The sequence below is a fragment of the Tachypleus tridentatus genome, chromosome 9 (genome assembly GCF_004210375.1).
Source record: "Tachypleus tridentatus isolate NWPU-2018 chromosome 9, ASM421037v1, whole genome shotgun sequence".
Classification (NCBI taxonomy): Eukaryota; Metazoa; Arthropoda; class Merostomata; order Xiphosura; family Limulidae; genus Tachypleus; species Tachypleus tridentatus.
The window spans coordinates 65,304,353-65,331,905 of record NC_134833.1 but is presented as its reverse complement, the minus strand read 5'-3'; the positions used below and the strand labels follow the sequence as shown (position 1 = coordinate 65,331,905).

Below are 27,553 nucleotides of genomic sequence, written 5' to 3'. Positions count from 1 at the left end.
GTAGATGATATATTATTGAAGTTATATAAACTAAAAGTTATAGAAATTACAGTGCTCATGTGCTGTCTGACAACAAGTGATGACTGATAATTTTTAAATATTTCTTTTTAAAATTAAAATGATGAAAGTAAGTTTATATACAGTTTAAAGTATAGACTTTATTCTAATGCTAAAGTTATGTTCATACATTGATAATAAAATCATTTAACTACATTTTTAATGTAACTCCCAAAAAACCATGATATGGAAAAATGCCAGAGTTAATAATCACACTGGCAATGTTCTAATTTGTACAAGAATTCTTGTCAACTATCTTTGCCTGATGTAGGGTTGGTGTAAATTATTTCACAAACAAAAATGATAATAAAACAAAATTAAAAAAAGAGTCTCTTATGTAATCTTATATTATTGATCCAAACAACACATCACTAAGATAGATAGTAAAACATTTAAAACCTACTTGCCTACTGATTCTTTGTGATTTTTAATAACAGCACTTTAAGAATTTAATGTATTTTCTATTTGCTTGAGCACTTTGAATTTCAAAAAATGTTTTGCAATTAGTTGCATGTCCATAATCCCGCTAAAGCATTTATTTGCTTGCTGGATCTTTGACAGTTAATGCAGGTAATCCTCATGGAGCTTAGTTTCTCATTTTGAAGGAACAGACAAGAGGGAATACAGTTTGTTAACAAAATAGTGGGAAGTTACTGTCACTTTCATCATGCACACAAAGCGAAGAAATAAGAAGCAAACCATGAATCTCCAGACATACAATTTGACACCACTGGGCCATACTGAGCCCAAAGTTCAGCATAAACATTTAACTGAAAACACATTCTCAGACTGAATCTACTGGCACAAGTATTTTGTTTCCAGCCCCAGTAAAACCTTAACATTATTATTCTCACTGGTTGTAACTGAACTGAGTGGATGACTGATTATAGATAGAAATGGTAAAAATCTGTCAAACAATGTACAATTCTCATCCCTGTTCACAAGTTTCAATATTTTGCTTTGTTTTTTAATACCTTAGTAAATATTGTAAAAATAATCTTCACAGAATAACATTCAACAGCAACTGTAATAAACAACTTACGTGTCTCTGTCTCTCTGTGGCTCTGGCTTGATTATTTTCATGACATCATTTGACATGAAATTTGGTAAAGGTCGAACCGGACTGTAATGACCTTCCGAATCAGAGTCTGGCACTGTAACACAGCTAACTACATTCTTTCTTGTGCTATAACTTCCATTTCCTTGAAGTTTGTTCAGTAAAGAAAGATGGGCTTTGAAGAAAACACAAGTCAACAGTTTTTGACTTATTTTAAAACTGACTCTGACTGTATTTAAATACTTTATTCAAAATAACTGTGTGATATGCTGTATTTTTCAGAATAAATGAACGGAAATCTTTCAAAATATTTCTCTGAATATAATACGCCAGTTTTATATAAATAATATTACAAAGTTGGTCTACAAAGATCATTAATAAACTTGCTTTAGTCTTCATTCTATAATCTACTACCACTTTGTTCCTCCAAGTTTGAAAAATTATTCCATTATCTTAATCTCTGTGTTTAAACAGTTAAAGTATTTTTTGAAATTATAAAAAAATAATCCAAACCAGAGAAAAAGATTAACTTTGGTTATTCTAGTTAATACCAGTCTTGGGTTCTAGTTCACATTCAAGTCTTGAAGCCAATCAGGAACTACGAATCAAATTTGAAAAGCAAATATTTTAAGTACGTTAAGATCTAATGATTTCACATTACAAAAATGTACACAATATTTTTTTAACAAACTTGTGATGAAAGTTGATTTGGTTAACTATTACACTTAACTAATTTGAAGGACAGAACAAGTAAAAACAATTTGCTATTAACACAAATGGTCAAGATGCATTTTATGCTATTTTTCCTGAAAAATTCAGCCACTACAACACTAATGTCAGAGTTACCTTATTATTTACATGATGCAATGCACAAGTCACAGAATCTTGTACTAATGCACAGATGATTGCACATTTTAGGACCTTTTAATGTCCTTGCTACCCATTTTAAAACATACATATATCTTCTGTTTTACCTTGTCTTGGTGTGGACTGCATACTGTAAATCCCAGCTTCTGATTCTGGTGTTAAAGGAAGTACACTTGCACAAGTTGTGCCTGCTAAGCAACCTATCATTGATGATGTCTTGTTAGCAGGATCTTTGACCGTAATAGAATAACCTCTATTTTGGACTAGATTTTTGTTTGTACAACTGAAAATATGAAAGATCATTTACTATAAAATCCGAATTGTATCATACATCGAAAAATGGTTAAAACAACACAGGTTACAAACATATCAAAACTAAATAATAGACTGAACAATCACCAAGTTTCTTCTATATTTACAATAAAGAATTGTAGCTGTAGCTGTTACTGTAGCTCAACATGCCATCATTCATTAAATAAAAATATAAAAAACTTAAGTTATCACACACCAAGCCAGCAACGTTCATTTACGGTTGGTTATCGCACACCAAAAGCCAGCGACATTCATTTACGGTTGGTTATCGCACACCAAAGCCAGCGACATTCATTAACGGTCAGTTATCGCACACCAAAGCCAGCGACATTCATTTACGGTCAGTTATCGCGGTTACACCAAAGCCAGCGACATTCATTACGGCGGTCAGTTATCGCACACAAAGCCAGCGACATTCATTTACGGTCGGTTATCGCACACCAAAGCCAGCGACATTCATTTACGGTCGGTTATCGCACACCAAAGCCAGCGACATTCATTTACGGTCGGTTATCGCACACCAAAGCCAGCGACATTCATTTACGGTCGGTTATCGCACACCAAAGCCACACCAAAGCCAGCGACATTCATTAACGGTCAGTTATCGTCAGTTATCGCACACCAAAGCCAGCGACATTCATTAACGGTCAGTTATCGCACACCAAAGCCAGCGACATTCATTAACGGTCAGTTATCGCACACCAAAGCCAGCGACATTCATTAACGGTCAGTTATCGCACACCAAAGCCAGCGACATTCATTAACGGTCAGTTATCGCACACCAAAGCCAGCGACATTCATTAACGGTCAGTTTTCGCACACCAAAGCCAGCGACATTCATTAACGGTCAGTTTTCGCACACCAAAGCCAGCAACATTCATTTACTTTCTGTATTCTGTGAACCATTACTAACTTCACATCTCCTTCAGTACCTGTACTGTACTTATAATAAAACACAGTGAATAGGTAGAACACTTGGGTTAGAAAAAGATATTAATATTTACAGTTGTTGCACTCAAACACAGACAATCATGATTGAAGTTCCAAAAACACTCTTGTTTACATAGAATCTATGACATATTACAAATTATTGAATTAACATTTTCTTAAGAAAGCCATGTGTCTGGAGTATAGATACAAACAAACTCTTAAGCTTACGTACATCTTTTGAGAATTAAATTATCAAAAATATGTAGAAAAACAATTGATAAAATTTCCCTCATATATTAACATTTACCACAAGACACATTTTATTACCACGTTGGACTTTCCCTTTCTTCTTCAGAGTCTGAACTCAAAATCACCACACTAGCAGCAGGACTTGGAGTATCTCTGATTACAATGGTCTGTCTGTGTTTCTCTTGTTTAGGAGAGTACGTAACTTCCTTAAATCTGGAAACCAATAAACAATAACAATTTTATAAATTTGTGCAACAGAATTCATACTTAAACAATGTGTAAAATTATATAAAAATTACCATATTCAGACAAACATCTCATGTATAATCAATTTTACGAGAGATAAAGTGAAAAATCTACAAACAAGTTATTCCAAAAAACAAAAAATTGCAAATAAACCTAAAAACCAGTATACTTCAAATGAATAAAACAAACATCAAAACCAGTTTCAAGAAGATACCAACCATCTGGAACCAGTCTGTTCCAATGGAAGATACCAAACATTCAGAACCAATCTGTTCCAGTGGAAGATACCAAACATTTAGAACCAGTTTGTTTCAGTGGAAGATACCAAAACAAGTTGAATCAGTATGTTTCAACAGCAAGTACCAAAACACTCAGAATTAGCCTGTTCAAACATTGAAAACTGCACTGTCTCCAAGAATAAGTGTATTTCAAAAGAAACCAAAATCATACTACTTGGAATGAAATTTGTAAAATACCCAGAATTAGCATGATTTAACAGCAAATACATCTAGAAACAGTTTGTTTCATGAGAAGATTTTATGTAGAATATTACCTGTCAAGGAAAGACATTGATGACTACAGGAACAAAAATTCTTTTAGAATCAGTTGTATCTAAAAAATGTCAATGCTGACTGACTGTTTCAAGAAGAAAGATATATAAGGTTGACTCATCCTACGAATGAAGTGAACTATACTGTACAATAATATTAGCTTAAAACAGACCTAATGTAATGGAAATCAGAACATCAAATTAATGATAACTTTACAAAAATACTGCTATAGTTTTATGCATGATTTTGTGTACCTTGAATTAAAATATTTTACTGAAAAAACAGAATTTATAAACTGATAAAGAACCAAGGAGACAAAGTATCCATATATTTTTCAAAATTAATGAGGGTTGGATATTATTTTTAAGTATGCACCATGCACATTTACTTATTGAGCAACACCATAACAGGCCTTTGACTTACATGTCTCTTCCAGGTTTTGCTTCAGTTGACCACTGCACTCCATCAACGTGCAAGTTTGTGCGGCATTCTTTGGTGCCACCGCTAGCTATCACTTTCTTTAAGTGATAATTACCACGTTCTTTGTGAGCATGGGGTACTGTTTCCCATTTAGGCGGAGTTCCTTCCTTGACACGCTTCTTCATGGGCGACAGCTGAGTACCATTCACTTCTTTCTTGCTAGGCCTAACCCAAAACAATAACATTTGAACTGTGAACCGAATAAACATTCTTTATGCAAAAATCACAAAATGTATAAATTTTATATCCATGGAAGAACCACTAGCTTTCAAGTTTGTGAAACATGTCACAATTTGAAACAAATGGGGACTGAAGCCCTTTTAATTTGAAAAATAACTTGTCTGAAATACTAGTGAACCTGTGCATCTGAACACATTTTAAACTTTAGAAAGGTTGGAAGAATTTTTTTGTTGTTGTTAAAAATGAAAGAACAAACATTAATTTTCTTTAACAGAATTTGTAATGGTAAAGAATATTGGCACACGTATGTAGAAAACTGTACATGTTTTATATAGTTTCAGTACAATACTATAAAACAAACAGTAGCTGAGTTCACTTTCTCATTCCCAGTTATTGTCTTACAAAAGTAACCATTTGAGACATGTAAATACAAAACAGGACGGAAAACAGTTAATAAAACATGGTCAGGAGTAAATATTTAACAGTGATTACAATAACATATCAACCATTGGTCTAACACGGTAACTTCTTTTACTTAAAACCCCCTTACAGATTTTATGATAACCAACAACTACTCATTTTAAACTCCAGTAACAGTAAGCTGGTATATAACAGTTATGTGGTAAAGAGACTGTACCCCAACATAACTAATCACCTGTATGTATGTAAAGTCAATTATACCCAGGTTTTTAAAGTAGAAATAAATGTTAAACAGTGAGAAATATCCATACACATATAAAGTGGTAGAGCTTTGAGACCAAAATGGGAAGGGGAGAGACACAAATAAGTTTATCTTAGTTATTGTGAATATCAGTCAAATATTTTTCTGAAAAAATAAATACACATTGTGTTATCACATAGAAAAATAATCAACTTAACTGACAATACAATATTTCACTTTATAGAATAATTATATTTGTTTGATGTAAAATGACAACTCTGTCCACATCTCACTGACTTATTCCATTGTTACATGGATAAGCAAAGTGAAAAACAAACTTTAAAAATATCTAGCAATAAACTGTCTAAACAAAAACCTTTCCCAAATGATTGTGTATGTAATTATTAAATATTATACTGAATTACTTAGTTTTAGTGACTCTTTTTGAAGAAGCTATTTGTACAGCTCCATTAACCCCACGATGATCCATAACAGCTTGCTGCTGTTGACGAGTACTTCCAATGTAACAGTGAGCAGGATTAGGATTAGCAGTTGCAACCATTCCCCAGTGTTGTTGAAGCCCTGGGGCTGCAAGTGTAGTAGCCTGCTAGAACAGAAGAAAATAAGATTAAAAATCATATGGATAAACACACAAAGAAGAAATAACCATAGAATAAACTACACACACTTCGATAACAACTAAAAGCACAAAGGTATCTCATCTCATTAAAAATACCGTGATAAAGTTATTTTCCATAAACATTTCTAAAAACTTAATAGAAACTTGTATATTTTATTGATTACCTTATAGAAAATAGTATATTCTTTTCTGATTTTCCTTTTCCAATTGTGTGAAGGTGAGTTTTACTCGAAAAATTATAACATAAAAAGGCTTAACAACATACATGAAGGGTCATATTTAAGAAATCACCAATATATGTCTAATAATCAAATACAAAATAAATTGTAGAGTTTCCTGCATTCTAAGCCAAATGAAGAAATCTTAATAACCTGTAATCAAAAAGTCCCATTTTCAATTAACATTTTACTAAGACCCACAACACAATCTACTTTTTAATTATAATAATGGATCACTGGTTTTAGTCAAATCTGAATTAAAAAGTGGAATGTTGTTCATTATTTTACCTTTCAATAAATCCTGCAAAGTATCTTCTAATGTAAAAAATTCATAAATTGTTAATGTCATATAAAATGTTTTGTGATTAAACCATCTACTACCCATATATCGCATATCATCTACTAACAATATATCATGTACCATCTACTAACAATATATCATGTACCATCTACTAGCCATATATTGCATATCATCTACTAACCATATATCATGCACCATCTACTAACCATATATCATATATCACCTATATATCATATATCAACCATAATTGGATAAAAACAGTCCCTATGGAAATTAAAATTGGAAAAAATAAACAAAAATATACTTACCACAGGTATGATAGCAGGCTGTTGAGGTAACAGAGCAGCTTGCTCAAGAACAAGGGATCGGTTCCAGACTTCAGAGTCTGACAACACCTGTTGCTGGATCGATCGTTGTGTTGGAAGTTGTTGCCACGAAGGAACAAACATCTGACGATTGGCTGTCCATCCTGACTGAACAGCATTCTATAAAATATAAAACTTTGGTCACAATGTTTTATTGTTCTCAGCATATTTTACTTACTCTCATAGGACCACAGACTTCAGAAATTTCTTCTTTTCATACGAATGCTTAAAAATATTGACTTAAAAAGAGAGACAGAGATAGATGGGTGTTGAAGTTGATACATCAACTTTTTTAACCATGGAGGTCAAAAGATTTTTCATTTATTTTGAGGATGATTATTTTGAAGGCACAGAGAGATCTATCTGCACTCTCACTGTAGTAGTGGAACAAAGTGTAGCAGCATACATCCGAGATGAAGTGGTGGACAGCAACTTTTAAGCCTCAGGATAAGTATTGTTATGAATTGTTTTCAAATGCTGCACCTCTTTTTCTTCCAACCATTTAGGGCAAGAATGAAAGTAGGACATGTGAGACCCACTGCAATTGATGCAATGAGGGTTTGTTTCACACTCATAGGCATCATGGTCCTTGCCACTGCAACAAGCACGTCAAGGAACCACAACATGATGTTTTTGAGAGACCAAACCTCTGACACTGGGAATATCAGAGAGAGTTTGGAATGTATAGCCATACCCTGCAATTAAGATAACCTGCCTTGATGGTGGAAGGTGGATGTGGTGATGTAAATGTCAAAATAAGGATGTTGGTCGGCATCATAATTCCATCTTCATGAGTGGAGAGATGCTTCACTGCGGAAACTCTTTGAGTGGAGAAACCAGTGAGAATCTCTGACTTGGGGATGTTCTTCAAATCCTTCTCAACAATAACTCCTCATGATGAATTCAAAGTAGCATCAGGTGAAACCTCAATAGGTATATCCCCAATTGCCTTTAAATGCAAGAGGAGTTCACTATGTTGAGATGTGGATGTTTCTATCAATATGTCACCAGATCAAAGCTTCTTTACTGACTCTGGAAAGCCAGAAGGTCCATCTAGTCCCTTATGAATGAAAAAGGGAGACATTTGCCCTAAAGGTTTGTCTGAAAAAGAATGTAGAATAAGAAAATGAGGTACAACAGGTGTTAGAGATGTTGAAGATTGCTGGTCAGAACCTTCAAGATGCAGTCATTTACTTATGGATAGTTTTTAACTATTTTATTTCAGCTTTTATTTGAATGATCCATAATAAAAAAAGGAAATTTCAGTGCCCCCATCCACCATAAAGCCCTATGAGGGGATGCACTACAATGTCAAACAAGAACACTGCAGCAACACCAGGGTTTGGTGTGCACTATACCCAAACACCAGCATCATATACAATGTCCACATCAACTGTTAAGAACATCCAACACTGGTACTTGGTTGACCCTAGCCCAAGTGGACCAACCAACTGACCCAAGGAGGACCACCCGTTTACAGGAATTCAAGGTCAAAGTGGTGTGTTAGGGTTAGACCCCTCAACTACCAGGATCCTCTCCTCCTCTTCAAGGGTCATCACACATGGCAAACACATGGGTGAATGTTTAGATTCCAGAAGAGGTAAACTGAAAAAGCAGAACCTTCACTGGGAGGTCCCCTCACCATGTACAGGAATCGACACTGAGGGGAAGATTAGAGATAAGGAAATAGAAAAAACTTGAACACATTTAAACAGCATTAAAAAATAACTTAAATAATTTTAAAAAAACATTAAAAAACCCATTTTGAAAATTAAAAAAGTTAAACCTTGCAAAATTCATTCAAAAATTATTTCATTTTCATTTCTGATTATTTGAAAGGTGTTTGAGGGGATGTCATTGAGCAACAGAAGAACAAACTTTGTTGAAGTACAGTAATAAAAGAAATTTAGTTTGACCTTTAACTATGATGCAATATATAATTCTTCTATGTTCAGTAAACATAGGTATTAGGTATTTGGTCACAGTTGTTACACAATACAATATATCAAACATCTACACTTACAGTTGAAATGACTATTTGGGTAACAGATAGACTTAAGACCTCTAACAGATGTAAGGATGAGTTGCAGGAAGACAATTACTCCCTAAAGTAAAAAGAAAAATTAATAATAAGGTACTACCATTTGGGGGTAAATAAGTACTACCTGGAGTGGTAGTACCTTATAATTATTATTTAATTTTTCTTTTTCTTACTTTGGAAAGCAGTCACTTTCCCCAACTATCCACAGGTAGTAAAAGGTGATATAAAAGTGAGACTTGTGGGATTGAGCACCCACATCTCACTCTCTTAATTTTTACTCCTTTGATTACTTTATTATTTAATTATTCCTTATGTAAAACCAGCAAACAGAGGATAAGACTGATAGACGGTGCATCCCCACCTCAATATGGATCCTACTTCCACAGTTACCTTCCAAACCTATAGTACATTGTATATCCCACATTATAACCTGTACCCTGGGATATTTTTAATTTATGCACCATTTTTTGTTTATATATATATATACACATGTTTTAGTGTTGTAATCTGCAGTCATTCTGGAATGAAAAACATAACTTAGATTTGTTTTCGTAATTTTATACAATGGTTACAAAATCATTCAAAATGACATTACAGAGATAGTGGTAAATATAACAGATAAAACAGATATATGTTTTCTCAAAAAATGTTTGATAATTGTCTGGAAGTTAAAGACTTTGCATATGAATTTTGAAAATTTTCTGATGCATAAAAGTAATTTTAATATTAATATCACAATTACTTTGCTTGTAAAAATATTACTTAAGAAATCTTAAAACTATGACTATGATGGTCCTACATTCAGACTTAGGTTAGAATCTCTCACCTTATAAATAGCTTGGATTTTAAATCCTTCACTGTATTTTCATATAATAAATTATATTCAAATTTTATTACTGATGTCCAATGCAACAGTTTGTCAGTAGATTTCTCTAACTAACGTTGCCAACATCAGAGTTCAAATGAACAAGAACTCCTTTGAAAAACACTCACATAGTACTTCAATTAAAGATCACAACAAGCCTATAGCTCCACAATTCAACAAAGCTAAATCTTTACGCTAAAAATATTAAAGTAACCGCCCTAAACATGACCCCAAAAACCAATCAAAGAATCAGAAAATAAAACAAAATCATTTTTAAGTTAAGTTGTTACCAAGTGGATCGGATTTTTAGAAATGTTAAAAAAGTTTTCAATATATTTCAAAAAATTATGTTCCTGATTTTAACGTATTTTTTCCCTTAATTTGTCCATAATTGTTTTTCATGTTTTGATAATTCTTATTTTCAGTCAAGAGCTTATTTTATTTTATTTAGATCTAGTAATTGTGTTGATACTATGTTGGTTCAGATCTTGCGTTTCTATTTCAAGTCTCATTCCTTTCTTGCATAAATTTTCCTTTCAGAACACTGTGCAGAAGTTTGTCATTATATTAGTTTCTGGTTTGAAGAAAGTGTATTTGCTCTAGCGAGATAAAAACAAGATTAAAACTTATAAGGTGGTTTATCTGAAAACAAATCTAATTTACGAATTCTAGCTATAAATTCACTCACACTTTTTGTGAAATATCTGAATAAAGTTTTATGACATAAACATCAAGATCAGAGATCTAGCCACATAAATGCCTGTGCATGTCACATCACATTTAATTTTTAGAAACAAAAGTCATAAAAGCCAAAATTTATTTAGCCAAACAGTTCAAATTCTGTCTGCACATTACAATTTTAGTGATGGGGATAAAGTGGGCCATGGAGTGTGTGCATTGTGACACCTTATAAGTGTAGTGAGTGTTTGTATAATAAGCTTAAAGATGTAGTGTGAGATTACCCAGGTTAGAGCAAAGTACATAACAATTATCATGAATGTAAAAATATATTCAATTTTTAAGCTAAATGCTTTCTGAATTAAGCTATTTTCTGTTATATCATCAAGGTTTCTAAATTTAAAAAAATCTCTTCTAATCAATGAGGAATTTAAAATTAAGAAATCAACAATATTTTTTTTCAGTTTTATTGTCTATACATTTCATTTTATACTTTCAGTACACAGACTAACAACTTTAGGTTATACTTTTATTGTTAAGCAAAATGACGTAAAAGCCATTATCGGAGGGTAATGTTTTCAAAACACACTGGCATTTCTAGATTATTAGAAGTTGTTAATCCAACTGATTTTTACCAATAATCATTCTATGAAATATTCTGTGAATTTAATTTATGTATGTTCTTAATTTTGATTGGCTCAAAAAGGAATTTACCAACATTTGACTGCCTTGACTGCACATTTATGCCTCTGTTTGTGAAGCTTGATTTTGCAAAATTTATTTATTTGAATCAGCTGTGAAACAAGAGGTTAGAGTATATTATGTGTTGGGGGTGGTAGCACTTACCCCTGCCATTTTTGACAGATCATACAGTAGATGAATTATAACTCACCGTAAGAAGCATTTGTCTTCCATTTTGTTCAACCACAGGCAAAGGAACATACCTCTGGGTACCCACCTGAAAATAAAAAAATTAAAATGTTTACTCATCACCACTATGCATCATGCTAAATGTAATTTTAAATCAGATTTATGAAGTTTACACTGTGTGACAATGGAAAGTTATATTACAGGTAACTGAAGACTTTAATCACATAAAGACATCATCAAAAATGGTTCTCATCATGTTTCAGGATTACGTCCCTTTCCATTTCTCTCATCACCTGCTGTCTTGTGATCCCAGTCATAATAGCAACAATATCTTTATTAACCGTATCTTATCTGACTTAATCTACTGGATAATTAATAGACTAGAAGGAAGGCAACTAAGCAACATCATCCACTCCCAACGCTTGTCTAAATGACTATTGCCCTCAAATGTACCCACAGACAATAAACAATGCACCTGTCCAGCTTTATGCACTATGGTCCAGCACATTATAGGAAGAGTAACACTTAAATAACCACACTGTTAAGTAAAATAATTGTGGTAAAACAACATTGTCAGGTTGGACAAATTTGATAAACTAAAATTAAAAATAACAGTACAAGATTCTTATCAAGGTAATAAAATTGAAGGATCCAATAAGTGGTAAACTGATAACATTTTCTGACCTAAACGAGTCTGACACTAAAGTTAAATGGGTTGGTACTGCAGAGTCAAAGTAACAAATAAATGCATGATATTACAAAATGAATAGCACAAAAAATATTTCTCAAATGACAAATGTATATCCTCTAACACTGCTTTTTCTTTTTTTGAACTAATTTGTTGTTTGTAATTGAGCACAAGACTACATAATATTCTATTTGTGCTCTGTCCACAGATGTGCCACTGGGGGGCATTCATTATTTATTATTTAATAAACAATATTTATACAACAAACAAAATCACTTCTAATTTTCAGTGTTTTACATGTTAAGATGAATCAACTTATTATTTACATATTATTATAGAAACAATCTGATGAGAAAGAGAGTAACACGTTTTTAACAATATAACGTTTTTCTCACAAATAAATATTATGAATTAACTATATGGTGATAGATGGGTGTGATGAGCTGTTCAACAAATTCTCACTTTCAAAGACTTTTTCAAAACCTTTGGAGGTCTTGATTTATACACATGTATCTCAACAAAACCACATTCAATCTTGAACACTGTGAAAAGGAACACATTTACATAATCCTTCTTGGTGGTGATTGTCACAATAAGCTTGGAATCATCCAGCTCAAAGAGTAGCTTCAATATATCACAGTTTAAACCTGTTTGTTTGTTTTTCATAAAAATACTTTATTAAAATATCAGAAACCACTCCTTACTTTGAAAAAAAACCTGTTTCAAAAAATTCTTGGTGAGATGGAATTGAAAACAGAAACAATCAAACAGTTGTTAGATAGAGAAAAAGGGGGAAACCTCAATAGTTACACCCCAAATAATGATAGTTTACAAATGTTATGTTTACATCACTATTATTGGCTGAAAGCAGTTGGGATTTAAAGTTTAACATACTCTTTTATCTTAATTTTTAGCCGAGTTGCACACATAACTACAAAGAGAACAACTTGTTAATATTACTTAAGATATACTACGAAAGGTTTAAGTTGGCACTACTGACGTAACACAGATCTTCAAAACATATGTTTGGCTCTAAATTGGAATTGGTTACCTCCACCAGCAAAGAACATAGAGATAATTTCCACTCTTACATGTGCATTTCTCTTTGTGTTTGTTAGCAAGAATTTCCAAGAAAACGACTGAAGGGATTTAAACAAAAGTCAGAAAACATTTTAACTATGATCCCACTTAGAAATTATTAGTTTTTGTCAAGTCAATGTCAAGGTTACAAAATTCCCAAAAAACTCTAACCGTTAATATAAAGACTGATATTTCACAATATTTTTACTCAGTCAAAAACAATCAGGTTTTTTAATGAAACTTGAACATTTGTAGGATGCCATTCCTCATCGTTCTGCCAAAAATGGTCTGTGTCTGTTAATAACAGACACATGGACAAATTTTTGTATTTTTTGAGGACCAAATGTGATCAATGATACACTCTACTAAACACTCCTCTATGGTGGTGTTCATAACTGTTTTACATAAATATATCATTGTGTCACATTTTGCTTATTCCAACATAGTGAAATAGCAACAATTAGGAACAGTAACATAAGTAATCAAATCTTTCCATATTCAAACTTCACCTTAGAGTGTATAATATATTTAACAATTAACTAATATGTTATCAATGCAATAATATTATCACTGATTATATATATTAGCAATACAATAAAATTATCACTGCTATTCTAAAGGTAAATATTTATAACTGTATGACTGGTTCCTACACCGTATTCTTCTCTTGTTACTTGTATGACTAAAATTAAATACCTGTGTGAGAAGAGATGGTTGTATCTGCAAGGCCTGGGCTGCCTGAGCAACCACTGGTACTACATGTTTTGTAGGAGAGTTTAATCCTTAGAAAAATAAATAAATAAAATTAATATACCAAAGTACATTTTTGTCATACCTGTAAGGATGAATTAATTTTAAATATATTTGTAATAAATATTTCACTTCAAATGGCACATACCCAAAACTAATAAAAGAATCATAATATGATATATTTCAAGAATTATGTGGTGAAAAAGAAACTGGAGTTGTTATATTTAAGTTATACATTTATTAACAGTTTAGAGAAGAAAAAAATACAACTTAAGAAAATAATCATAACCATCCACTTCTAAAAATAATCAATCTTCCAAGTTGTGAAAAAATACATCTAAGTATTAAGTACACTGAATTACATGACACAAATAAACAATAACCAATGTGACTGTGTGTCAAAGGTCATATTATCCCACTTGCAAAAGAATTAAATTAGCCAAAACTAATAAATCATACAATAGATTCAAACATGCTAACTTAAAGAGACAACAGTAAATGTTAAAGTGATTAAAATATAGAAGGAATTAAGGCTATGAGATACAGAACTATAAAAAATACAAATGACAAATACATAATATAGGTAAAGCTCAGAATACCATGAACTGAATGATGAGAAGTAACAAAATATAAAACAAAGAACTAAATGGGGGAGGACACAAAGAAAAATGGAACAATACCTTGGTAAGGAGGGCACAATATTGAGGGGACACAAAGAGACTGAGATGCTTGCTGGAAAGGGTCAGTAGCTCGAGCACCAGTAGTGACATACTGATTTCCCTGTACTGCAGAAACTCCACTGACCCTTGCTTGTGACTGTTGTTGGGGGATGTTCACCTGCTGTGACCGTCCAACCTGATTAGCTGGCTGATAGAAACTCGAAGACTGAAGCTGATACTTAGATCAAAATAGATAAAACTGGTTAATATAACATCTCAATTTATCACTAAAAGTTATTATATAGGGAAGGTATCAGTTGACCTTAAAATGCTAAAATACACAGAAAACTAAGACTTTTTTTTTCTCTACAAGTTAATGAGACTACTTCAGAATGTCCATCCAATCTTCAATCTAATTTATCTTCATGCAATAATAAATTTTCAACTGGCAAGACACTTGTACAAGATGAATCTCCTGAGTCTTGCAGTTAATAACAACGTAACAAAATGTACCAATCAAACCTTGAAAGTCCTGGGGGGGGGACAGGGAGGGGAGAAAAAAAATATTCATCAGTTTCAGCAAAGTTATTTTCCACTAGTCAGAATTACGTCTCTGAACTGCTTTAATAACAGATTAAAATATAATAAGATGTTACAGAATATTATCTAAAGTAAGTAACATGTTATTAAGACAGAAATAGTTTTATGAATTTTAACTTTGAAACTATTAAACAGTAATAAATTGTTCCAAGTGTTTACAACTTCATGCGAGCATTACCTGGTTTTGAAGATGACTCAACTGGTTGTTAAATGTAAGAGCTACATTAGTAGAAGATGAACCAAAGTTACCCATGATTGACACTTGATTACCATTCTGGTCATATGTATGTCTGTTTTTGTGACATACTTCCATCATCTGAACTGAAGCTTTCACACTGTTAAATAGTAAAATGCATGAAATATGAATAAAAATTCACTTGGTTTCTTTACAATCAATTTTTTGCTTTAGAAAACAATATTTGTGAAAGGCAAAATTGTGTAACTTCATTCAGTAAAGTACCCCCCCACACACTGAAAATCACATATACATTACGAGAAGTTTTGATATTTGCATAACTAGTTTAACAGATAATGAAAAAATACCAAAATATTTTGATTACACTGGGGAACACTCATTTTGTTGCATTTAAAAAAAAGACCTTTCTATAGTCAATTTGAGTGTGTTGATTTCAAATCTGAAGTTGGTTTTTGTCTGCAAGCTACAGATTTTATGCAATTTGACATTTTTATTTATTTTTTAATGTTTCGTTATTATAGGAAATTATAGGAATAGCTTATCAATTTGTTTGTGTATTTTATTCAGGTAGGAATTTGCGTTTGTAACTTTTGCGTTTGTACACTTCTTCTGGACAATCTCATTTAATGCTCCAGCAGTAGTCAGCCATCATACTTTTGTCCCAGCGCCCTTGGTAGCGTTCTTCCATGACCTTTAGGTCTTGGTGGAATCGTTCTCCTTGTTCGTCACTCACAGCCCCCAGGTTGTCAGGGAACTTATCAAGGTGGCTGTTCAAAAAATGGACGTGAAAATGCTTATACATGGTTTACGCAAGTTCACATTTGTACAATTTCATTAACCTCAAATTGCATACAAACTAGAGCTTGTAGAGAAAAACTAATTTCAGATTTGAAATCAGCGCCTAAATCTCCTACAGAATCAGTTAAAATATCCAATGCAACTCAAAGTTACTGAAAAAGTGTTCCCCAGTGTTATGACTTTTAATAAGATATATATTATTTCCAACATTTTATTCTATCATTGTAGTTAGTAACTTTCTTATTTGGCTGTAATAATTTTGTATAAAGTTATTTTGGCAGAGATTTAAAATTAAGAGTGATCAAGCTATTTGCTGTATTTTGTGTACATATACGAGGCTATTAGCCATACATGTTATAACCAAAAAAATGAAGATTTGAAATAAAATATTTTTGAGAATATTTTAGCACAAAAGAAAACAATCTTTACTCTCTGGATAATAATAAACTTATTATCTAGAGAGTAAATTATTCTAATAACTTCTTATGAAATGCATAAAACAATGACAATACGCATACGGAAACTGAATTGATTGATTTAGTGTTTTATGAAACAAAACAGCTACGCTATCTGTGCCAAACATCCGGTTAAAAGGTAAAAATAAAGTAAATGTAGTAAAATACATAAAAGAAAATGAAGGTAAAACAAAACATCATTGAAAAACAGAAAAAGTATAAAACCAATGCTGACACCTAGTTTATAATGTTAAGAGAGAAAGCAGAGTAAAAGAAGTTGTAAAGTACTTACTCTAGCAAAATGGAAATGAGCATAACCCACCAGGAAGACTAACAGGTAAGTTCAAGAACCACTGTCAGTCACCTGAAGTTGGCCTTTCCAGTCCTGGTTCTGGGTTATGTGTCATAGCAGCCATTATCAAAATGTAAAATAATAGAAGTTTTAAAAGACACATAGCAAAATCGTAATAATAAGTAGCCAAATGTCCAGTAAAAAGGTAAAAGTAAAGTAAATGGAGTAAAATTTGTCAAAGTAAATGAAGGTAAAAGCAAAGTAAATGGAGTAAAATTTGTCAAAGTAAATGAAGGTAAAAGCAAAACAGCAATTAAAACAGAAAATGGAATAAAACAAATGTTGACATCCAGTCTACAAAGTTGTAAAGAACTTCCTGTAGCAGAATGGTAATGATCATAACCCACCAGGAAGGCTAACAGGTAAGTATAAGAACCACCGTCAGTCACCTGAAGTTGATCTTTCCAGTCCTGGTTCTGGGTCATGTGTCATTATGGCCAGTACTATAAGGTAAAGTAATAAAAGTGTTAAATGACATGCAGCAAAAGTGTAATAACAACTACAAAGTTGGACTTCCTGTAGCAGAAAGGTAACGACCATAACCCACCAAGAAGACCAACAGGTAAGTATAAGAATCACCATCAGTCACCTGATGTTGGTCTTTCCAGTCCTGGTTCCGGGTTATGTGTCATTATGGCCATTTTCCAATGTCAAATTGAGCTATAGAGAATGAAACTGTAACAAAAGGAACCACAATTAAAAAGGTGTAATGAATAAATACCAAACACTTAAAAGAGGTTAAAAAGATTAATGGACATTAAAAACCTAAAAACTTTATCAAGGTGGACAGTGTCACCATCACCAATAACACTATCCAATGTTACTGATAAACCCTGGGAAAAAACATGTTTAAAATATTGCCGTCGTTGAGAATTGTAATGATGGCAAGAAAGTAAAATGTGGCTGATTTTGATTTGAGTGTTACACAAACTACACATTGGTGCATCAGTTCCAGATAAAAGAAAACGATGAGTTAAATATCTGTGACCAATGCGTAGTCCAGTTACAACAACTTCCTCCTTTCGAACTTTATGGAAGCTAGATGGCCAAAGCCCAATATAGGGTTTTATTTGAAAAAGCTTGTTGTCGCATTGCTCACCCCCAAGTGGACTGCCAGCTGGCACGGAGCCGAGGCTTGAATACAAGACCATAGTCCATGTACGGAATAGGCACAGTGGTGATAGTGCCGGAGCAGATAGATTTAGCTGCCGTGTCAGCAAGCTCGTTCCCGCGAATACCAACATGGCCTGGTATCCATAAAAACTGGATAGAAGTAGCAGTTAATGAGAAATGGGCCAGTCGGTTTTGAATATCAGCGATAACAGGGTGTGAGCCAACGTGTAGCAATTCCAGGGCCTGTATAGAACTAAGCGAGTCAGTATAAATAGTGCAGTTGGAGTACTGCTCAGCTGCAATATGATCCAGGGCAAGAGATATGGCATACAGTTCGGCAGTGAACACAGAAGCTGTAGAGGGGATTCTGCGAGCAACCACTGAACCACAGCAAACCATAGCAGAGCCCACTGAATTACCTGATTTGGAATCATCTGTATAAATGGGAACTGAATGATTGTTCAAAAGATGTTCGTTAAATAAAAGACGGTACTTCCAATCTGGAGTATCTGCCTTTTTCAGATGACTGAAAGAAAGGTCACATTTGGGGGCTGTAATAAGCCACAGTGGGATGAGCTGACCTGTGGATTCTGCAATGTTTTCCAAGGATAGACCCAATTCATCCAATTGCACCCAGATGCCAAGGCCAAACGGAGCAATGGCAGATCGTCTGTTCTGAAAAAGTAGGGCCCACTGAGGAATGAAAACACAACCCCAGGTGGGATGCTTTGTTAAGGAATGAAGTTTCGAAGAATATTGTAAAGATAGTTGCAAACGGTGAAGGTGCAGAGAAGGTTCATGAGATTCACGTATAAGCTTTGAACTAGAGGTACAGAAAGCCCCAGTGCAGAGTCGAAATCCTTGGTGATGAATAAGGTCCAGCATCTTTAAGGCCAAGGGTCTGGCAGAGCCATAGACCATTGATCCATAGTCGAGTTTTGATTGAATAAGAGCACGATATACCTTTAACATTGAACATCAATCTGCTCCCCAACTGGTAGAAGAGAGGACACGGAGGATGTTCAGTGCTCTTGTGCATTTGACCCGTAGCTGCTTTAAGTGTGGTATAAAGGTCAGCTTACGGTCAAAGATAAGCCCCAAGAACTTGGTCTCAGGGACCACTGGCAGCGAACCTTCACCGACATAAAGTTCAGGATCAGGGTGAATACCCCGTTGGCGGCAAAAGTGTATGCATACGGTTTTAGAGAGAGATAAATTAAAGCCGTTCGCCACAGTCCACTTCAGTACACGATTGAGGGAAGTTTGTAGTTACCGCTCAATATATCTCATGTTTGACGACTGAAATGAGATGTGAAAGTCGTCGACATACAGCCCATTCGCAAAAGTGAGAGGGAGTTGTTCAGTGATGGCATTTATCTTTATACTGAAGAGTGTGACACTCAAAACACAGCCTTCAGGGACTCCAAGTTACTGTACAAAAGAACAGGAAAGTGTCGAATCCAAACGAAGTTGGAATCTCCTGTGCATTAAAAAATGTTTAATAAACATGGGTAAATGGCCACGTAACCCATATGTATGGAGGTCTCGCAAAACGCCATACCTCCATGTTGTGTCATAAGCCTTCTCAATGTCAAAGAATATTGATACAAGATGTTGGCATTTGAGTAAGGCTTCTCTGATTGATGCTTCAAGTCGAATTAGGTGGTCCATGTTGGAGTGCTGTCGTCGAAACCCACACTGGGTGGGTGAGAGGAGGTTGTTTGATTCGAGGAACCAAACAAGACGAGCATTAACCATCCTTTATAAGGTCTTACAGAGACAGCTCGTCAAAGCAATTGGACGGTAGTTTGAAGGAATCTTGGGATCTTTCCCAGGTTTAGAGAAAGGTAAAATAATAGCCTGGTGCCAGGCATCAGGAAAAACATTATCCTGCCAGATCTGGTTAAAGACAATCAGAAGGACATCAAGAGAAGCAGGAGATAGATAGTGCAGCATGTCATAATGAACATCATCAGGTCCAACAGATGTACTGGCAGACCGACGAAGGGCCATTTTCAGTTCCACCAGTGTAAAGGGACCATTATAGTCAAAGAAACAGTCAGTTCGAAAGGAAAGAGGTGAATGCTCTGCCCGAGTCTTGATGGCCAAGAAGGTGGAGGAACAAGCAGAAGTGCTAGATACCCAGCAAAAGCTTTCACCTAGAGTATCAGCGATGCGCCGGACATCAGCCACCTCCTGACCATCAGAGAGTAAGATCGAGAGGAAGACAGAATTGTAGTGCCCATTAACCTTTCGAATCCTGTCCCATATGCTCTTGGAACTGGTGGTAGAAAATATGCTAGTGGTGAACTTAATCCAAGATTCCTTCTGGCTTTGACGTCTTACCCACCTAGCATGTGCACGGGTCCATTGGAAAGCGGCGCGGTTTGAAAGTGTGGGATATCTACGAAAAGTATCCCAGGCCCGTTTTTGAGCCTTCCGTGCTAAGTGGCAAGCAGAATTCCACCAGGGTGAGGATATTGTAGAAAACGTGTCGAGGTTTTAGGAATACACTGAGCAGCTGCTTGTATAATACAGCCAGTTACCTCAGCCGCACAGTCGTCTATTGATGGCTAATTTACGATGGCAGGATCAAGTTCTGCGAGAGCAGTGAAAGTGGACCAGTCTGCCTGATCCAGCTTCCACCGGGGCACGCGGGTAGGGTGGCATCAACCATGGCCAGTCTCTCTAAAAGGATAGGAAAATGATCACTGCCTAGTGGATTACTGTCAACCCTCCATGAAAAATGAGAGAATACTGAAGGGGAGCAAACCGAGAGATCAATAGAGGTAAAGGACTGACTAGGTGCGTGAACCACCTAGTGGAAGAACCAGTATTGAAAAAAAAAAGATTTTGATCAGAGAGCATACGCTCTACAGAGCGAACCCTCCCATCAATAGCAGCACTTCCCCAGAGGGGATGATATCCATTAAAGTCCCCCAGGATTAGAAAAGGAGACGACAACTGTTCAACGAGGGCATCAAGGTCTGATTGATCATATGTCTCTCCAGGTAACAGGTAGAGAGAACAAACAGTGATGGTATGACCCAAGGAAACATGGATGGCACGGCCTCCAAGGGTGTGTTGAGTGACAAAGACAGGGTGAGCACATGCTGATCAACCAATAGTGCCACCCCTCCATGTACTCGTCCATCACACAGCCTGTCATTTCTGTACAGAGAAAACTGCCGAATGATGACTGTATCAGCAGGTTTGAGAAATGTTTCTTGTAAGGAAAGACAAACAGGATGGTAGGAAGCAATCAGTGTTTTGATATCATCCAGATTAGAACGTAAACTTCGACAGTTCCATTGTATCAAGGTGGCCATTTTTAATGACGGGTAGGTGAAGTGGCTGGAGAACCCTTCTGTCTACGACCACGTCTTTTTTTCTTACTGTTCTTAGCCGGAGGAGGTCTATCAACCTCCATTGATCCTGCCCTGGGTCGAGTGGGCAGGTCTTTGTTATTGGAAGGGGATTCCAGTGACTGAGGACGCAAACAAATGATTGTTTTGCCTCTTGGGGTGGGAGAAAAAGATGCATCAGAAGAAATTTGAAACTGAAGGATGTGGATCTTGAGGTTTGTTGGAATGTATGGGAGGAACAGAGATGGGTGTGGAAGTCGATTCATCAACCTTTTTAACCATGGAGGTCAAAAGGCTTTTCATTTGTTTTGAAAACGATTCTCTTGGAGGCACAGAGAGATCTGTCTGCACTCCCACTGAAGTTGTGGAATGAAGTGCAGCAGCATATGCCCGAGATGGAGTGGTGGGCATCAATTTCCGAGCCTCAGGATAACTAATGTTATGTATCGTTTTCAAACGTTGCACCCCTTTTTCCTCCAACCATTTTGGGCAAGAACGAAAGTAGAAGGGGTGAGAACCATTGCAGTTGACGCAATGTGGGTCCAAGTCACATTCATAGGCATCGTGGTCCTTGCCACCACAACGAGTACATGTCAGGAAACCACGACATGATGTCTGAGTGGCCAAATCTCTGACATTGGAAACATCTACCTTGATCGTGGCAGGTGCACGTGATGAAGTAAATGCCAAAACGAGGGTATCTGTTGGTAGTGTAACTCCATCTTTGCAAGTGGAGATGTGCCTAACTGCAGAAACTCCTTGAATGGAGAGACCAGCGAGAATCTCTGACTCGGGGATGTTCTTCATATCCCTCTCAACAATAACTCCTTGTGAAGATTTCAAAGTAGCATGAGGTGTAACCTCAATAGGTATATCCCCAACTGCCTTTGAATTCAAGAGGAGTTGGGATGTGGATGTTTCAACCAATATGTCTCCAGATCGAACCTTCTTTACTGACTTTGGAGAGCCAGCAAGTCCCTCTACTCCCTTCTGAATAAAAAAGGGGGACAATTGCCCTAAAGGTTTTTCTGAAAGAGAATGTAATATAAGAAAATGAGGTACGCGTGTTACAGATGTTGAAGATTGCTGTTCAGTCTTCAAGATGTGGTCGCTTACCCATTGACTGTTTTTTCACTATTTTATTTAAATTTTTTGAAGGAGGATCCATAGGAAAAAAAAAAAAAATTTCGGTACCCACTGACCCCACCCACCATGGAGCCCTACGAGGGGACGCACTACAAAGTCATGAAGGACAATGCAGCAATGCCAGGTTTTCGTGAGCACTATACCCAAACACCAGCATCAGGCACAATGTCCACAACTTGGTTGACTCTAGCCCAATTGGACCAGCCGACTGACCCAAGGGGGTCCACCCAAAGGCTGCCCGTCTACAGGAATTCAAGGCCAAAGTGGTGTGTTAGGGTTGAACCCCTCAACCACCAGGATCCTCTCCTCCCCTTTACGGGTCGCCACGCACAGCAAACATGTGAGTGGATGTTTAGATCCCAGAGAAGATAACCAGACAGAACAGAACCTTCCTTGGGAGGCCCCCTCACCACGTACAGGAATCCACACCGAGGGGGAAACTGAATTGAAGAACCAGTGCAATAAAATTTAAAATTAAAAACAGGATCACTGTTATAAATGTGAAATTAGTTTTTTGGGGGGCCAGTGGTCAAAATTAAAAGACTGCCTATTTCAGTGTTTTCATAACATGCCAACTCTTTTAATCTTGGCTGCTGCCTAGAAAAAAAATGTTTATTGTATTTTTTTATTATTTATCCAATTTTTAATTTTACAAATGTTAATATGTATATAAAATAAGTCAAATGTTTCATGCACAATCCACAAATTATTAAAAACCCCGATATAATTTTTGTACAAAAAAGTATGTCAGTTTAAAGTAATTTTTGTACTTAGGTACTACAAGCAAGTATAATACATATATTACTAGTAACCAAATATCAAAAAGAAATAAAATAAAAATCAACCACCATTTCCATTTATCTGTTTACATCTGTGAATAGATACTTAATCACAGACAAATTTCATTAGCTGCATGTTTTCATAGATATAAAACATCAGTTTAGACTTCCTTCTTACTTGGCACAATGTGCATAATCCATAAGGTGGTTCAGAGATACAAAATTATGGTTCAGAGCTTCCCCAGGAGTAATTCTTCGCTCTTGATCAAGCGTCAACATCCTCTTGAGAAGGTCAATAAACTCTCTACGATCTGCCTTTTCAGCCAACAGCTCACCGCCTTCTAAATCAGTTGGCACATTTACCTGTATAAATAATTTTTATATTTATTTATTTTTTGTTAATATAAAATTAAAATAACAGTTGTTCACTAGGACAAGAAAAAAAAGGGGGAAATATGGCTAAAATATAATTTAACTTGACTTTTTGGTTTTTAAATCAGAAAATAGTTCAAATAACTGGCACATAAAATTCTAAAATCAACCATCAATTTAATATGCTCTTGTATAATCAAATAGTGGGATCTGACCATCATTCATATAACACACCACTGGCCCTAAAATATAAAACACATTTTTAGCAATGTGTCAAGTAACAATAATTCTATTCACAATTTGTCCACACTGACCATCGAGCTTTACCTTATCCACTTATTTCTTTTAATTCAACTATTAATAAAATATAATTGTTTTTTTTTTAATTTGTGTTGTACATAAATTAATATTCATGATCTGTTTTCTATGTTTTAATGTAAAAACTGTGTGTATATTCTTTTTATAAGATACAGTGCTGTTAATTAATTTATTTTTTGAATTTTGCTCAAAGCTACACGAGGACTGTCTGTGCTATCCGTCCCTACTTTAGCAGTGTAAGACAAGAGGGAAGACAGCTAGTCATTACCACTCACTGCCAACTCTTGGGCTGCTCTTTTTACCAATGAATAGTGGGATGGCCATCACATTATAATGTCCCCACAGCAGAATGAATGAACGTATTTGGTGCAACGGGAATTTGAACCCGTAACCCTCAGATTATGAGTCGAGCACCTTAACTACCTGACCATGTCGTTAGTCTCAGCTTTACCCTTTAAAAGAATGAAGTCCTTACCTGGGCCATGTCATCAAGACAGTTAAAAATGTATTTCCTGGCTTCTTTAGATTTAATATTAGTTTCTGCTTCATGTTCTTCAGGGGTCTATAAAATGGAAGAAGAAAAAAATATGATCTTATATACAGCTTTTTCCTTTTTTTTTAAATGCAGATTATGAGTTTATCATGTGCTAACCTATAATGTATTAACCGACAATGATTTTTTTTTTAATATTTCAGTGGATACAGAGGTATTCATAAATTGAATTATTTTCATAATAGAATAGAAACTGGATCAGTGAGAGAGTTATGGTTTGTGGTATATAAAAGACTGATGAATAATGTTTTTTTCATTTTAGTTTGAATGGAGGTATGTGAAAGGTATTGCCAAAAGGCAAAGCTGCCATATTAGTAGTGTTACAACCATGACAATGATGGCATGAACATGGGTGGACATTATCATCTGGACATCATTCAAGCTACAAATGGCGCCCTTAGAAACATACAAATGTCATCACTGGCCATGGACAAACTTAAGATGTCAGCCATCTATGCTATAAGCTGTAATTATTTAACAAATGTAGTAATCATTTAATTAATGAAATGGCTGAATAATTTATGAAAGTCCTATAGTCTGAAAATCAGTACAAATTATTTTTAAAATTTATAATCCTAGCAATGGTAAATCAAAACTTGAAATTTTTCAAAAATATTACAAACTATAGTGTTTTGAAAATCAAGTATAAATCTATGAAGTGATTTGCTATTCTATAAAAAGGTGTCAGCTGTTTTTAACAATATACTTTTAATAATTATTAATTTAATATTAATTAAAGTATAAACATACACAAGTTCCATTAACTAAACTTCAGTGTCACATATGTAAAACAAATAAAATGTGTGAAAGAAGGGTGTGAGCAGTCATTAAAGTATAACAACTTTCATAAGTTGATATGACACAGTATATAATTTGACAAATAAAAAGAATATTACAGATAATGATAATGGATAAATAACATTACCTTTAATCTCCAAAATGGATAATTGCTGTCAGTTTCTCTGTAGAAGAAACGTGAAGTTTTGGTTGCATTGTTTAGCATGTGTTCTGCTGGCAATCCTTGGGTCTGACTAATGTACCTTATCTATATCAATAACAGATATAACAATCAAAAATAATTATTAAATCTAAAGTTGACATGATATTATAATCCAACATTTTAGCGCTACTTATGCTTTCTGCCACACACGTCTACTTCAACAACATTAATATGATGTCCAGCTAAATGAGAGGCTGATTTATATGCAACTTACAATCACTTAGTGAAGAAGCAATAACATCACTGTAAACAAACATATCACATCAGAAGTAAATGACCATTATAATAAACAGTAATCCTTAAAGCCAAAATCATTGTTTCTTGAAACAACAAACATTTTGTTGATATTTGTTTCACCATAAATCACCACAGATTCACAATGATTTTTTTTACCACTGTTTTACAACAATTCTATATTATTTACAAATTTCAATGAAATTTACAGAAAAAAGGCTATTACAGTCTGTTTGAGCAGTTTCCAAATTTCAATTTATAATTTACTGCCTGTATGTATACAGGTCTTCTACTAATTACTTATGCTCCCTCTGTCTCAAATAATATACATCTTAAGAATACAATGTTTACTTCATTCCCCTTATTGGGATATTCACATACAACCTAAATCACCTTTTGTAAAGGAGGACTTTTTAACATTCCATGCACAATCTGAGTTTGAGTGTGTTTTTTCAGAAACCTAAGTTCTATTAAGATATTTATTTCAAGCATAAGTTTTACAACAAAATTAGTTTGTTGTTTGAGAATCGATGTCAAAGATAAAAAAATTATAATTAGATTTCAAGTCTTAAAAAAGCATTCAGATACTAACTAAAGCTACTAGTTTTACTCATTTTGTAATCTTATATTCCTACATCTGAAACCCTGTACAAACACACCAGTACTGTGGTGACATTCTTTTACCTGTCTTCAAATTTAACACACTTTGGTGTCAAATTGAAATGTAATTTGGTATTAAAAACTTATTAACAAAACAGAGCAAAAATTGTTTTATCACTGTTTATCTTTTAAAAATTATTTTTTAAACTAATTAAATTCAGTATTAACATTTCTTTTAAGATAAAAAACTATAAATAAATCATTAACACAAGAAGCTGTAAGGAACAAAATAAACAGCTGAATATATTTTCCTCAGGATTTTTTTATTATGACTAAATGACATAAATTTACTAAAACGTACTTTATATTGAGACATGATGACACCAAACAAAATTACATATAAAGCAAAAATATTTATATATATAAGGAGAAACAAACTCTGGATTACCTGATCATACTCAGAAGACCCTGGATACAGAGGCCACCCCAGAAAAAGTTCAGCTATCACACAGCCTAAAGACCACATGTCAATTGCTTCACAGAATAGAAGACCAAGTATGATTTCCGGAGCTCTATACAAGACACATCATTATGACAATACAACAAAACAAAAACATACACATAAATGTTTTTCAGTACATGCAACATCAAATACCAATTATTTCTTTCTTTGAAGTTAAGCACAAACTTAAACAATGGGCTATCTGTGCTCTGCCCCAAGGGTATTGAAATCCAGTTTCTAGTGTTCTAAGTCCACAAACATACTGCAGTGCCATTGGGCATCAAGAATGTTTGTTTTGTTTTTGAATTTCGCACAAAGCTACTCAAGGTCTATTTGCACTAGCCATCCATAATTTAGCAGTGTAATACTAGAGGGAAGGCAGCTAGTCATCACCACTCACTGCCAACTCTTGGGCTACTCTTACC

General features: G+C 34.6%; 1 protein-coding gene across 10 annotated transcripts in view; it reads right to left on the bottom strand.

The window, feature by feature from the left end:
• The window catches only part of LOC143225333 (homeodomain-interacting protein kinase 2-like), a 99,036-nt gene that overhangs the window by 11,484 nt on the left and 59,999 nt on the right, over nt 1–27,553 (bottom strand). For 8 of the 10 annotated variants that reach the window (XM_076454537.1, XM_076454543.1, XM_076454538.1 and 5 more), the window contains 14 exons: nt 27,075–27,198; nt 25,718–25,837; nt 24,715–24,801; nt 23,728–23,912; nt 15,524–15,680; nt 14,767–14,983; nt 14,033–14,118; nt 11,591–11,656; nt 7,058–7,234; nt 6,016–6,197; nt 4,693–4,914; nt 3,551–3,685; nt 2,089–2,264; nt 1,100–1,289 (listed from right to left, as the gene is read on the bottom strand). In XM_076454537.1, the coding sequence (XP_076310652.1) occupies nt 1,100–1,289; nt 2,089–2,264; nt 3,551–3,685; nt 4,693–4,914; nt 6,016–6,197; nt 7,058–7,234; nt 11,591–11,656; nt 14,033–14,118; nt 14,767–14,983; nt 15,524–15,680; nt 23,728–23,912; nt 24,715–24,801; nt 25,718–25,837; nt 27,075–27,198 (2,124 nt within the window). The remainder of the gene's footprint in view (nt 1–1,099; nt 1,290–2,088; nt 2,265–3,550; nt 3,686–4,692; nt 4,915–6,015; nt 6,198–7,057; nt 7,235–11,590; nt 11,657–14,032; nt 14,119–14,766; nt 14,984–15,523; nt 15,681–23,727; nt 23,913–24,714; nt 24,802–25,717; nt 25,838–27,074; nt 27,199–27,553) is intronic. The other 2 variants (XM_076454539.1, XM_076454542.1) reach the window with 1 other exon arrangement.